This window comes from Myxine glutinosa, chromosome 10 (genome assembly GCF_964187855.1).
Source record: "Myxine glutinosa chromosome 10, kmMyxGlut1.1, whole genome shotgun sequence".
Lineage (NCBI taxonomy): Eukaryota > Metazoa > Chordata > Myxini > Myxiniformes > Myxinidae > Myxine > Myxine glutinosa.
This window is the reverse complement of record NC_136270.1, coordinates 96,806,150-96,820,959: the sequence shown is the minus strand read 5'-3', so window position 1 is coordinate 96,820,959 and position 14,810 is coordinate 96,806,150. Positions and strand designations below refer to the sequence as shown.

At 43.6% G+C, this 14,810-nt stretch overlaps 2 protein-coding genes across 5 annotated transcripts in view; one reads left to right on the top strand and one right to left on the bottom strand.

Moving 5' to 3' along the window:
- Window positions 1–14,810, bottom strand: part of LOC137433933 (islet cell autoantigen 1) — a 64,404-nt gene that overhangs the window by 1,402 nt on the left and 48,192 nt on the right. Inside the window, exons 12-13 of one of the 4 annotated variants that reach the window (XR_013624788.1) lie at window positions 4,394–4,578; window positions 2,359–2,463 (exon numbers count right to left, since the gene is read on the bottom strand). Coding sequence is in view for 3 of the 4 variants with exons in the window: in XM_068126430.2 (XP_067982531.2) it covers window positions 2,359–2,463; window positions 4,349–4,453 (210 nt within the window). In the remaining variant the exon portion in view is untranslated. Of the gene's footprint in view, window positions 1–2,358; window positions 2,464–4,348; window positions 4,579–14,810 lie in introns of all 4 variants that reach the window. The other 3 variants (XM_068126430.2, XM_068126431.2, XM_068126432.2) reach the window with 3 other exon arrangements.
- The window catches only part of LOC137433934 (glucocorticoid-induced transcript 1 protein), a 261,907-nt gene that overhangs the window by 231,561 nt on the left and 15,536 nt on the right, over window positions 1–14,810 (top strand). The gene's annotated exons all lie outside the window — the stretch shown is intronic.

Below are 14,810 nucleotides of genomic sequence, written 5' to 3'. Positions count from 1 at the left end.
AAATTTCGACGTCATACGTCACATGGTTCAGTCACCATATTGTTTTCGTGAAAACACTAAAAACCCTTTTTCTCCGCAACGGCTGAACAGATCGAGCCCAAACTTTGCATGCATACTCGCATACCCATGACAAACAAAATGTTCAGTGATTATGACGTCATGCATCACATGGTTTCGGAGTTATGACGTTTTTACGCATAAACTTAAAATCCTATCTTCTCCGTAATTATCAAAGATAGAGTGGAAACTTTACACAAACGTTCCCCATGTGGGTAAGTTAAAACATTACTTGAGAAGTTTCGATAAGTCATATGGTTTGGCCGCAATAGATCATTGAAGGAAAATCATGAAAAGCTTCTATCTCTTGAACCGCTGCATTGGTCTACTTGAAATTTTAATGCAATGTAGCTCTCATCAAGCGGAATAAATGTTTAAAATTGTAACATGATTGGTTGTACGGTCTGGAAGCTAGAAGTCGTTATTTCTGGAAGAAGAAGAAGAACAGGACTTTATATTCTCAGGCCATGTAACTGTTTGCAGCACTGCTATTTTGCAGATTTATTTCCTTTAAAATTCATTTTCTCTGCAATAATTGGACCGATTGACAGGAAATCTTCACCATCGGAGCGACTCGGCCTGTATAATATTTTAATGGTAATTATGACGTCACAGATCAAGTGGTACGGGCGCCATCTTGGAAAAACCGAAAAACTTTGCACCTCTATATCTCCAAAAACGCTGCACAGAAATAATTGAGACTGTCTCATTGCAAAGAACTCTCCATGCAGAATAACATGTGAATGATGATGTCATAGGTGCCACCGTTATGATGTCATAATTCGACAAGTAAAAAACTTTATCCGATCAGGATGAAATTTCTTGAGCATCTTCTCGGTATAAATTGATGTAGAATTTTTTAATAATGATATCGTAGGTCACGTGGTTCGGCCGCCACATTGTTTTAAGTGAAAAGCCTGAAAAACCACTAAAAACCCATTTTCTCCGAAACGACTGAACAGATCAAGGCTAAACTTTGCAGGCAGAATCGCATACCCATGACGAACAAAAAGGTCAGCGAGCATGACGTCATAAGTCACATGGTTTCAGAGCTATGACGTTTTGAAGCATAAACATTTAAAACCTAGCTCCTCCCTCATTTTTGATCATATCGAATGGAAACTTCACAGATGTCTTCACCATATCAGTCTGCTAAAACGACCTCTTGGAATTTGCGATAGATCACATGGTTTGGCAGAGATGAATAATTCAACGAAAATGTTTTTTAATTATATCTCTTGAACCGCTTCATTGATCGACGTGTGTGTGTGTTTATGCGTGTGTGTGTTTATGTGTTTGTATGTTTATATGTGTGTGTGGGGGGGGGGGGGGGGATGTGGGTGTATGGGTGGGGGGATGTGGGTGTGTGGGGGGCGGGGGGGATGTGGGTGGGTGTGTGTGTGTGTGTGTGCGTGTCGTTGGGTGTCTGTGTATGGGAATGCGAGTGTGTGTGTGTGCATCATTGGATGTCTGTGTATGGGATGTCTGTGTATGTCTGTGTGTGTCTGTGTGTGTACGGGGTTGTGTTTGTGTACGGGGATGTGTGTGTACAGGGATGTATGTGTGTACGGGGTTGTGCGTGTGTACGGGGTTGTGTGTGTGTACGGGGTTGTGTGTGTGTACGGGGTTGTGTGTGTGTACGTGGTTGTGCGTGTGTACGGGGTTGTGCGTGTGTACGGGGTTGTGTGTGTGTACGGGGTTGGGGTTGTGTGTGTGTACACGGGGGGGTGTGTGTGTGTACGGGGGGGTGTGTGTGTGTACGGGGGTGTGTGTGTACGGGGATGTGTGTGTACAGGGATGTATGTGTGTACGGGGTTGTGCGTGTGTACGGGGTTGTGTGTGTGTACGGGGTTGTGTGTGTGTACGGGGTTGTGCGTTTGTGTGTGTGTACGGGGTTGTGTGTGTGTACGGGGTTGTGTGTGTGTACGGGGTTGTGTGTGTGTACGGGGTTGGGGTTGTGTGTGTACGGGGGTGTGTGTGTGTGTACGGGGGTGTGTGTGTGTGTACGGGTGTGTGTGTGTGTGCGTGCGTGTGTGAAAAAATAATAATGTGAAAGTGGTGTTGTATCAAAGCGGGGTTGTATTAAAGCGGGAAGGCGGAGAAAACCTGTCATCAATGCCCGCAGTTGTAAAGTGGCAGTTCTAGTTTATATTTTTACCCTAATTTTAACGAAGTTTGGTCTCTTCAATCAATCAAACCAAGATTAGTCCTTTACATTATGATTATTTATTTATTTATTTATTTATTTATTTATTGGAGGGAGGATTAAACTGGTTCATACAGAAGGACAAGACCCGTTACCTTTAGAAGGAGGCATATCATGGCCAGGTGTGGATGATGATGATGTAGACAGAGTTTGCGGTGACGAGGGAACTTGGCTGGAAGGCTGTGTACCCCAGCTGAACTCTATGGGATAAGGTTTTGGGGACAAGTGCCCGAATGTTAACCACCTCTATAATGTTGCTTATGACAGTTTGTTTGCATAAATACACACTCCAGTTGTTTTATTGTCATGGCTTCAGCAATCATAATGCATCAATGAGAGCCCATGAGTGGCAAGTTCAGTCAAACATTGAAGCTTCAAGAATAGGAATGTGGAAGTAACTACATCATGGCTGTGGGGATGGAGGGGTGGTTATCATATTAAAATACACAATTTGGTGTCTGTCTATCTGACGATTTTTGACTGTGATACATTCAATTGTTACTTGTCCAATTGCAACCAAACTTAACAGGGAGACGAAGGGGGGTCACACGATGGAGGTTGTGGCGATTTAACTTCTCCCCCACCCCAAGTGGGTTTTCAAAGTCAAGGGGGTTGTGTGTTGTTTTGGTGTAACAACAAAAGGTAATCACTAGATTATCTCAAATCAAATGAACAAAGTCCCAAAAGAAAAACTCCAGGTTTTCTGAATATGCAGCATAATAATCAGAACATTTTGGTACTAAGACTGCAAACCCGAACTTGTCAAACTACCAGTAACCAGATAAATTACTCATCAATAAAACTTTCAATTCGTTTCCACTTTTATCATCCAGTTATTCTAAGTTATCTATTCAAAACAATCATTATTATTTTCATTATTTCAACATATCAATTCTACCTCTAGGACGCAGTAGTAGATAGATTTGGGGATGACTAGGAGTGGACGGGGAGGGGGGGGGGGGGAAGAGGGGGTTGAGGCGTAGAGGGGACATGCAATGCCAACATGTCTTTTTTGGCATCTACAGTCACGTGCAAAAGTAAGTGCAGTGCACCCCATGTAAAGTTTTGACTTTTTCAACATATTTCAACATACAGCTATTTGATCTTCATTTCAACAATATTGATAGATAAAGGTGATATTGTAGCGGCTACCGCTGGGTATACACAATCGCCCTGCACCTACCGAGGACGCGGAGCGATCACCATGCCGGGCTCGCACAGGACGCCCGGGCACGCCCAGCCTCGCCTTTCCAGGGCTCGTCCAGGACGCCCGGGCATGCCCGCTCTCGACTTGCCAGGCCTCGTCCAGGACGCGCGGGCATGTCCAGACTCGCCTTTCCAGGGTTCGCCCAGGACGACCGGGCACGCCCAGCCTCGCCTTTCCAGGGCTCGTCCAGGACGCCCGGGCATGCCCGCTCTCGACTTGCCAGGCCTCGTCCAGGACGCGCGGGCATGTCCAGACTCGCCTTTCCAGGGTTCGCCCAGGACGCCCGGTCTCGCCTTTCCCAGGCAAACGCTCCGGGATAATGTGTATATATATTGCTGCCCGATAAACGGGCTTTTCAGAGTACCCGAGTTGATTTGACACAATAAAGAAACTCGGACGAATTCCAGCTTTTTGTCGCGTCCATTCTTCCGATTTACGTTGGAGCACAGCTCCTACAATATAATATAACAAATATCATGAAACATTTACATTTTGTAGTCCATTGAATAATTTAAATAAACAAATGCAAATTTCGCATGTTTTGGTCAACACATGACCAAACCATCTCAACCTGTTTCTCTTCACAGCATCCATCACAGGCTCTATTCCCATCATCTTTCGCAATTCATCATTTGTCTTCCTCTCTCTCAACGATCCTCCACACATCTACCGAACCATTCGCATTTCCAGCTTTCGTTGCTGCTCTACGTTCATTACCCATGCCTCGCTCCCATAAATCATAACACTTCTCACACATGCAGCATACACCTTTCCCTTCAGTTTCATCGACACTCCCCTCCTCGTCAGCGCGCCACTCAGTTCCTGAAACTTCTTCCATGCACATCTCACTCGAGCAACCGTTGCCGAGTCTGATCCACCTTCTCCATTCAGCATGTCTCTGAGGTAGCAAAATGTTTTCACACCTTCCAGCTTCACGCCGTCTCCAAGATCCAAATCAACATTTCCTCCATCTGCAGCTCCCTCTGTGCACACGTTACACTTGAATGTCGCTGCCACACTGGTTAATGACCCTCTCAAACCACTACATTTTTGATGAACCCACTCAGCGCACATTGTACATTGAATGGAGTTCACTCCGACACCCTTCCTGCACACGGCACACAGCCACTTCTCAGTTCTTTCCACTTCATCACATGCTTACCACTTGCCATCACCTTCGTTTTTCCGATATGCACCTTCAGACCTTTTGTCTCCATACATTCCTTCCATTTGTTCATCTTCTCCTTCAGACCATCCATACTTTCCGCAATAAGCACCAGATCATCTGCATACAACTCCCACAGTAAACCCTCCTTTACATTCCGAGCCAGCACCTCCATCACAGATGCAAATTGTAGTGGACTTGGTACTGACCCCTGATGCACTCCCACCTTCACCTCAAACTCACCACTGTTCCCGTCCTTCGTCCTTACAGCTGTGCGCGCTCTCTCGTACATTGCCGTCACTACGCTGATCAACCATTCCTCCACTCCTAACTTCCTCAATGTCCATGTCAATACTTTGCGTGGAACCCTATCGAATGCTTTCTCCAGATCAACAAACCCAAGAAACAACTTCCTCCTCTTCTCCATGTACTTCACCTGCAACTGCCTTACAATAAAAAGCGCATCTGTCATTCCCCTTCCTGGCATAAATCCAAACTGCATTTCGTCGATCTTCACTTTCTTCCTTATCCTCCTCTCCAACACCCTTTCCAATACCTTCATTCCATGCTTCAATAACTTTATCGCTCGATATGAGCCACAGTCCAGAGGGTCACCTTTCCCCTTGTATAGAGGGACGAGGGTACTCGGTTCCCAATCCACTGGAATGCGGCCTTCTTTCACCACCAGATTACAGATCTCTGTCATTCTTTTCACACCCCAACTTCCTGCTGCCTTCAACATATCTCCCACAACTCCGGTCAGCCCTCCCGCTTTTCTACTCTTCATGGCTTTTATCGCTTCCTCAACTTCCTTCTCAGTTCTCTTCTCTGCCGGTCCTAAAACTGGGTTACTCTCTGTGTTGCCGTCCCATTCATTCTCTGCATTCAACAGCATTTCCATATATCACTTCCATCTTCCTTTAATTCCATCTGTGTCCACAACGATTTGTCCCACTTCATCCTTCAAGCAACTCACCCCCATCACATCACACGTCTCTTTCGCTATCTGCTTTGCAATCCTGAATACCACTCTCTGACCCTCTTCCGAACCCAAGCGTTCTCCAAACATTTTCCGATATGCCTCCTGCGTCTTTGCTACCTCTTTCTTTGCAGCCTTCTTGGCTGCCTTATAACTTTCATGCTCTGCCTTTTCTGCCCCCTTACCCTTCACCTTCTGCCACTCTGAGTACACGATAGAAGAGAGACTGATTACTTGTTTTTGGTTCACAACCGCATGCAAGAAGGAGCAAGTTTTGAAGATATAAGGACAAGATTTCAGCAGAGGTACAATAAGCCAGCTCCGACACGCGACACGATACGGGCATGGGAGAAGAAGGCTTTTTCAACAGGGAGTGTCCTCGATTCGACTTGATTTATACAAAGGTTCTTCCGCAGCGATTTCCCACTATTAAATCAAGACGAAGCGTATTTTTTTTGGATGAGTGTGCTATTTACCTCAGCAATCGATCCAGGAATGTTTATTTTTGGTGCAAAGAAAATCCTCATTTTTATGAGGAGATTGAACAGCATCTTCGTCATATCATGATGTGGGCAGCAATTTCAGAAGATCACTTCATAGGGCCATATTTTTTCGATACAAGTGTCAATCACACTGCTTATTTGAACATGCTTCAGACGTGGTTTGTTCCACAACTGCGTGAGAGGTGTCGAGGCTATCCTGCAACAAGATGGTGCACCAGCACATTATGCTCTTGCAGGTAGAGAATATCTCGATGACAAATTCAGTGGACAATGGATTGGACGTGGATCTGAGATAGTGTGGCCTCCTCGAAGTCTGGACTTAACAACATGTGACAACTCACTTTGGGGCATTGTGAAAGGGGAAATTTCTCATCTCCACCTAACAACAGACGAAGACCTCAAAACAGCTGTCAGGGGCTGCTTTTATGACCTCCAACCCTCAACATGGAAGATGTCCAGAAGAACATGGAGAAAAATTCAAATTTGTGCAGGGAATGGAGGGGAGCAAACAGTAAAAATTCTAACTAAATTCTAACTGCGTGCATAGGGACTTTGTGGCCACTCTGTACAAAGCACAGCAGGCGTTAAATACCCAACTGCAGCACCAGTACGCTTTGCGATACAGCATGCCCTGCCAACACTGCAATATTGGAGCTTTTATTTTTCAATTTGATTATATTGGAACAAAAATCAAAACAGTATATGCTACTGTGAAACACAATAATATAATATATTTACAGGCTTCACCTTAGATGAAACATCTGTAGAAAGGAAATAAAAATGAGCAAAGATGACCAAGATTCTGTAAATATTTATACTGTGTTTATACTGTACTGTACAAGAATAATAGTTTATACCCTCCAGAAAGTGAGATGGAGTCAGATAAGTAGAAGATAATATGTGCATTAAGTTAGTAATTTCGGGTAATTCATGTGAAATGACTGAGTAATGTTGACCACATGGAACTCCATTGATTCCAAGCAAAATAATTAATGGTTTTGTGAGATAGCATCACACAATATTTTACTCAGCATCGATTGGTAGTTAGAGATTTTATATCCAAATGAAGACAAAAGCAACGGCCTCGGTGCAAATTCCACACATTAAAATTTGGAAACTTAACGATGTGAAAACGCGAGAAATTTTTCAAGAACCCCTGAAGAATGAGATACATTTTGTAACTTCTGAATATATGTAGATGGGATGTAAATGGAAATGAAAAATTACTGGAAGACGACAGCCAGCAATATTTGTGGAATAAGCAATGCAGGCAGGTTTTCAAAAGGAAGAAACATGGTGGTGGAATATTTGATTCCAAGAAGCACTCAGAGAACAAAGAAGCTTACAAAAAGTGGCAAAAGAATAAAGACCCTTAAGATGAAGAAGATTACAAACGTTTGATGGAAATTATGTGGTAAAAGATAGCTGTTTGAAAAACAAAAATAGACATATTATGGAAAAAAAGATTATAATAACAAGGAATGAAAACCTAACTTTGAAAAGCTCTTGAATGAAGAAAATAAATAGGAGAACGAGTTACATTTTAATAAAGTTGAAGGTCCAGAACAAGAAATACAAGGAAGAAGTTGAATCAACCATTATAACTTCAAAGAAAGGAAAGACACCAGGTCTAAATGGATTCTTATTTGAAATGATAGAGGTGGCTGGAGATGTAGGAATCAAATGGATGATGAAGTTGTATCGAAAGGAATGGCTAGGAATGAACCATGACAATTGGGCAAATCAAACTATTGTGCCCTTGTTCAAGATGAAGGGTGATGCTTTATTATGTTCATCTTACAGAAGAGTTAAACGAATTGGGCAGGCATTGAATTTTTTGAAAAGGTTGTTGAAAGAATACCAAGAAAAGCAGTAAATATGGACAACGGCCAGTTTGGTTTTATGTGAGGAAGATAAACAACAGAGGTGATTTTTCTTTTGAAGCAATGCCAAGAGAAGAAAAGGAAAGACCAAGAGCAGTTGTTGATTGACCTCTTTGAAGGCAACTTATACCTGAGGAAATGGTAAAAGTAGTCATAGGAATGTATAAAAATATAAAATCATGAACAAGTAGAGCTACATTCAAAGTACTGTCGGACCCCGCTATTCGCGGTTCCGCTATTCGCGGTTCTACTTTTCACTGATTCCGCTATTCATGGGTTCCGCTATTCGTGGGTGATAAAATGCAACCTGTTTCTCTATTCGCGGAAAAGTGTCCCTCAAATTCACTGGTTTTCTTTCTATCCGCGGCCGTGTTCCGCTAATTCGCAGTTTTTCAGGGGCATTGAAGCAATGCCTCAGCATACATTCACGGGATTTTCAGACTTTCGTGGATTATTGTCGACATTCTCTGGATTTGCCTCGCCATTCACGGATTTTGCCTCACCATTCGTGGTTTGGTCCTCTCTATTCGTGGATTTCCGTGACTCGGGAACCTATCCCCCTTCTCCATTGAAACAATGTGCCGCTATTCACGGTTTCCCTATTCTCAGATTTTCCAGGAATGTATCCCCCCGCGAATAGTGGGATCCGAGGGTATAGCACCACCATGCAAAATAAATAACATCCTCCAGTGCATGCAGCACATGGAGATGGAATTGGGAAGGAGTGATCTACAATAATTAATTGATTAATTGCAAAATTTAAATAACTAAATAATCATACTAAAATAATTAATTTATTAATTAATTGGCTAATAGCATACCTAAAACCACCACAGTTTCATCTGAACCTGTAACTTTTTGAAAAAATAATTAAGTGAACAACTTGCCTTCTCTTCCTGGAAAGAAAACCCGACCGAAGGCAATCTCAGATCATTCCACAATGCCGCAACACGCATGCGTCAACTTTCAGGAGAGCCAGAAAATATAATCTACCCAACCTCAACATTGAACTTTCAAACTTGTCTCCCTCCTCTAAAACCTGGCGGCACCTTGTTAAGTCTGTCTATGGAGTATGATCCCCCCACCCTCAAACTTTGCCTCACTTCTAATGGCACCAAAGCGGCCTTCGCTCGGAAGAAGGCAGAATGCCTCAATTCAATGTTTGCTTCCAAATCTTGTGTCTCCAACCCCTGTCTCTCTGTACCCACCATACCCAGTTGCACCCAACTGCTCCTAAACTCTGTCTTTTGCACCGGAGAAGGTGGAGAATTTTTTGGCATTTCTTGACTGATTCTGCAACTGGATCTGCTTGGAAAACAACCAACATCACTGCATTACATGTAAAAAGTGCAAAAACCATTCCCTTAACTTCAGACTTGTTAGCTTCTAATCATCAGCAGGGTCATGAAATCCATAATCACAGTTGACATAAAATAATTCCTTTTCTCCAACACCCTAATCTCAGAACATCAATTTTTTTATTCAGACCAGGTTACTCCACCTAGAACATGCTGAATCTACTCTCCCAAGAATGGATGGAGCCCCTCAATATCAGACACGAGATCAAGGCAGTATTTATAGATATATCTTGAGCTTTCTATACAGTCGGGCATCTTGCCTTGCTCTCCAAACTCTCTGCCTACAGTTTCAAAGGCCAACTCAACTCTTTGGCTGCTGATGTACTCTATTATCGTAGCCAACACATAGCTACTGATGCCATCTCAGCCTGTGGGCAATGCAAGGTCAAGGCTGGGCAAAACTTCTCAATTGAGGACAAAGTCTAATAGACAGTGGGTATTAGAGGCTAAGATGATGGAGTGGTACACGTGTGGTAAAACATTTTTTGAGGCAAACACCAACGTGAGACATTCTGCCTCATCTCTAGCTGAATATGTGTTGAAGGAGGGGATAAAGTGGGAGCATACACCATGAGATGGACTTGATAAGTCACCACCATGACTATTGGGAAAGAGACTTGTTGGAGAGTTCATTTTTTTACAGATGAGGTTTTCTGAATTGACTAATAATGAACACAAACTTCGTGTGAGCCTTACAGATAACCTAAAGTTGTCCTTAGCTGGTTAGCTTCCATTGTTGAGAAAAGAAGCTGTTGACCACAACTGCCTTGCCACATGTTTCAGTGTACCAGGGTCGAGAGGATGGCAAGGATGGTCACATATCGGTTGGGATAAACCTGTGCATGAGAACAGTTCACCTTTTGTGAAAGCATTCTCATTTAGAATAAATATCAGATTTTGTAGAGATGTAGCCCAATCATTTTGTGACAGGACAGACTGCAGTCTCTGCCAGTTGGACTGTGCGAACAGCCAGAGAGATGTGGGCTTTGACAATAGCATGGTCAGATGAGCCAAGAAGGGGACATGAGAGGTTGGATGGAAAGATTGTCATTGTCTAGTCCAGAGGAGAGGATGTGCTATTGCAGAGCCGATACCCAGATCTATGAAATCGCACAATATCTTAGCTGCAATACCATGGCTGGTTGTTGCGGAGCTGGCGCTCTGTCAGCTACCATGGTGGCATTTGCAATCGCTGAAGATACGGAACAGAGCAGGGATGGATGGTTATGATTTGATCCATGTTTGAGGTATATAGAGTCAACATTGTTTGGTTGACGGTACACCCACAGTCAAACATTAAGTGGTTTCTGTAGAGAATACAGAGCCGGAGGTATTAGTGTGCATCGAGGATGGGACAGTGAGGAATTTAGTTATTGCCATAATCAAAACCACTTCTGGGATATGGGATTTGCCTGTCAAACTGGAAGAAATATTCAGGGCAAGAAACAGGAATTTGAGGGGAATATTTCCATTGCGCATTCAATTTCCAGAGATGCAGCAGTCAGAAAAATGGACTGATCTGCAATCCTAACATGGAGATGTTGAATAATGGTGGACCACATTTGAGGAAGAGAGATATCTGAGGGGGCAGTAGAGCATGTGGGAAGACTGCGAATATAGACATGAAAGGGTTCATGATTATGAACCAGCACTCGCTGCAGACACGGTTTCTCTTGTAAATCCCAGATTTGGCAAGACAAAGACAGAGACATCACAACCAGGTTGAAGTGAATGTTGTTAGTAATGCAGAACGTACACTACATGACCAAAAGTATGCGGGCACCCCTTCTAGTTAGTGGATTCGGCTGTTTCAGCCACACCTATTGCTGACAGGTATATATAAAATCAAGGACAATTTGCATAATACACAGCCATGCAATCCCCATAGACAAACATTGGCAGTAGAATGGACCATACTGAAGAGCTCAGTGACTCACCGTGGCACCGTCACAGGATGCCACCTTTCCAACAAGTCAGTTCATCAAATTTCTGCCCCAGTCAACTGTAAGTGCTGTTATTGTGAAGTGGAAACGTCTAGGAGCAACAACAGCTCAGCCACGAAGTGGTAGGCCACACAAGCTCACAGAACGGGACCGCCAAGTGCTGAAGCGCGTAGCGCCTAAAAATAGTTTGTCCTCGGTTGCAACACTCACTACCGAGTTCCAAACTGCCTCTGGAAGCAACGTCAGCACAACAACTGTTTGTCGGGAGCTTCATTCAATGTGTTTCTATGGCTGAGCAGCCGCAGACAAGCCTAAGATCACCATGCGCAATGCCAAGCGTCGGGTGGAGTGGTGTATAGCTCGTCACCATTGGACTCTGGAGCAGTGGAAACGCGTTCTCTGGAGTGATCAATCACGCTTCACCATCTGGCAGTCCGAAGGATGAAGCCGGGTTTGGCATATTCCAGGAAAATGCAACTGCCTGAATGCATAGTGCCAACTGTAAAGTTTGGTGGAGGAGGAATAATGGTCTGGGGCTGTTTTCATGTTTTGGGCTGGACCCCTTAGTTCCAGTGAAGGGAAATCTTAACGCTACAGCAGACAATGACATTCTATGAATGACTATTCTATTCTACAATGAATTTAAAAAATGGATGGTGTGAAGAGAAACAGGTTGAGATTGTTTGGTCATGTGTTGAGAAAGGAGGAAACTGCCTGGTTGAGAAGAGTGATGGAAATGAATGTAGAAGGAAGTGGAGGACGGGGAAGACTGAGAAAGACTTGGCTAAAGGTGGTGGAAGAAGAAATGCAGGCAAGGTGGTTAACAAGGGGAGATGTAGAAAATAAGGCAAAATGGAGAAGATCGTCATGGGGCCCGCAAGGCTAACCCCCGCCCTTGCAGGGAAAATGGCCTTAAAATGCCTGTTGTTGTTGTTGTTGTACACGATGAAATTCTAGACAATAATTGTGTGCTTCCAATTTTGTGGCAACAGTTTGGGGGAGGCCTTTTCCTGTTTCAGCATGACAATTGTTATGGATTCTTCACTTTCGTTGTTGTGGGTTTCATCCACTGTAAACATTTTTGATTTCATGTACTATTATTGTTGTCGTTTAAGGGAAAATGAGATTACTATTTTCAAAAGGTAAAAAAATTAATGTTTTAAATGAAACCGGAACCGGATGACGACGAAGAGGGAGAGGAGGCGGAAGAGAAGGCGGAGCGAGTGAGTCGGACAAGAAGCCTAGTTGCTTCGAGGTCTGGAGCGAACGATTGGCGAACGAGGGTCACGAGTGAACTTTGGGTTTCCCGGGGAAGGGATTCCTGCGACAGAGTTGTTATCGCTGTGACAGATCAACCTGCGTGTCAGGTTTTGCGGTCGATTCCGAAGAGAATCGTTGGAGTGCCGTTACGCCACGAGAACGGGCTGTCGGCCATTTTGACTCACGCGCTTTGCTTATCGCTCAAGGTTTTTCACTTCGTTTCGACCATTTTCACCGCATTCAGACGTTAATCTGGTGTGCGTGTGTCACGTGACTTTTGAGTGGGAAATCTGTGGTTCGCCGATTTGGGGCCGTGGAACGTCCATACCAGAGGGTGTGATTTCCCAGTCGCCTTGAGGGCACCTTTGCGCAGCTTTGGCAGCGGGACTGTGACTGTCATCCGAACGGGATTCTGGTCTCGATTGGACATCGTTCTGTCGATCGCTGGAGCGGATCGACTTTGGCTTGATGCCGGAATAGAGACATTGGGGAATGTTCTTATTTTCGCTCACTTGGAGCACAGTGAGTTATATTGTACGAACCTGATGGTACCATCATAGGAAATATATATTGGTTGTACAATTGATTACTATTGTTGTTGTTCTGTTATTCTTGTGTGATCTTAATACAATATTTGTTTGTTGGTAACAATTGGTGTGGCTTCACCATTGATCTTGGACACACAGAATAATACATCTTTCTGCCATGACTCCTCTCGGGGCTTGGAAGTACACCGTGACCGGGGTTTGGGGAAGAGCACGTAACACAATGCACTCGTGCACAAAGTGAAGTCCGTACAGAAAGGGTTTGTCGAGATCGGTGTGGATGAACTTGACTGGCCTGCACAGATCCCTGACCTCAACCCCATCAAACACCTTTGGGATGAATTGGAAAGCTGACTGCAAGCCAGGCCTAATCGCCCGACATCAGTGCCCGACCTCACTAATGCTCTTGTGGCTGAATGGAAGCAAATCTCCGCAGCAACGTTCTAACATCGAGTGGAAAGCCTTCCTGGAAGAGTGGAGGCTGCTATAGCAGCAAAGGGGAGGGGGTGGGGGGGACCAACTCCATATTAATGCCCATGAATTTGGAATGAGATGTGTGATGTTCGGGTGTCCACATACTTTTAGTCATGTTGTGTTGGTCAGGTTGGTGAGCTCACCAGCAAGGTTACAGAAGTTACATTAAAAAGCGTTTGGAAAGGATCGTAAAGGGCCATGAAACACCTTCAAATATGTTTGAAAATAAGTTTTGAATAGAACAAGTAATTCGTTTTGTAAGTACAAAAGGTGAGGGATTTGCAAAACAAGGAGAAACAAGGCAAAATAGTGTTCATGGATTTTGTAGGACTTTGTTTTTTTTATTCCACGTAGAAAAATCTGCTTCCCACTTTTGAAATTAGAGTTGAAAAAGGGAGAAGTATCATACATGAAAAACAAGAGTAGAGGAAACAAGAGAGCTAGTGTGTTTGTCGCAAGATTTACGAGCACTCAGCCTATCCAAGGCCTACAGGAACAAACATGAAATCAATAGAACAGGACAAAATTAGAGTATGGTCAAGAAGACATCACAATGAATTCATAATATGATTAACAGCACAGGAAGAGGGAGGAGAGGCTTAAAAAAACAAGTTCACCAGGCCAGATCCAGTCTATAATTCTTAGCTTTTGAAGAAGTTTACACATAGCAGGGAAACCCGCACGCACTCGCGAAGAAACCGGAAACCACTTGCTATCAAACGCATTAACAAAGTGCACGGCCATTTCTCTAATTTGCATAATACAATTTGTACATCATGTAAAAGTAAAATTGTTTTGGGAAAAATTATTTTGCAAGTGCTGCCAAAGTGATTGCACCATCCGTTTGGGTCAACACTGACGTGCAAAGCACAAAAAGAATGTCCCAGTATAAAAACTGTCAATGCCACAGTAAAGGCAGAACTTTCTTATCAATACATAACTATGGAAAATACCGACTTATGAGGTACTACATGGGCCAAGTATCCATGGATACCTACTCCCTACTCCAAAAATAAATAAATAAACATAAAATTTGGTCTGCCATGGATGACATTACTGACAAAGTTTTGAAACCATTTAATGCAAAAACTAGAACAATGTGACTGTCGCCAATATGCCTCCACATAGTCCCACAACAGGTAGATGCCCTCGTTCACTGTCCTAAAAATAAACAAGTTTGATTTAAATCCCTTCAGCTTTTTTCAAGCATCACATTTTCACCAGCCAGGA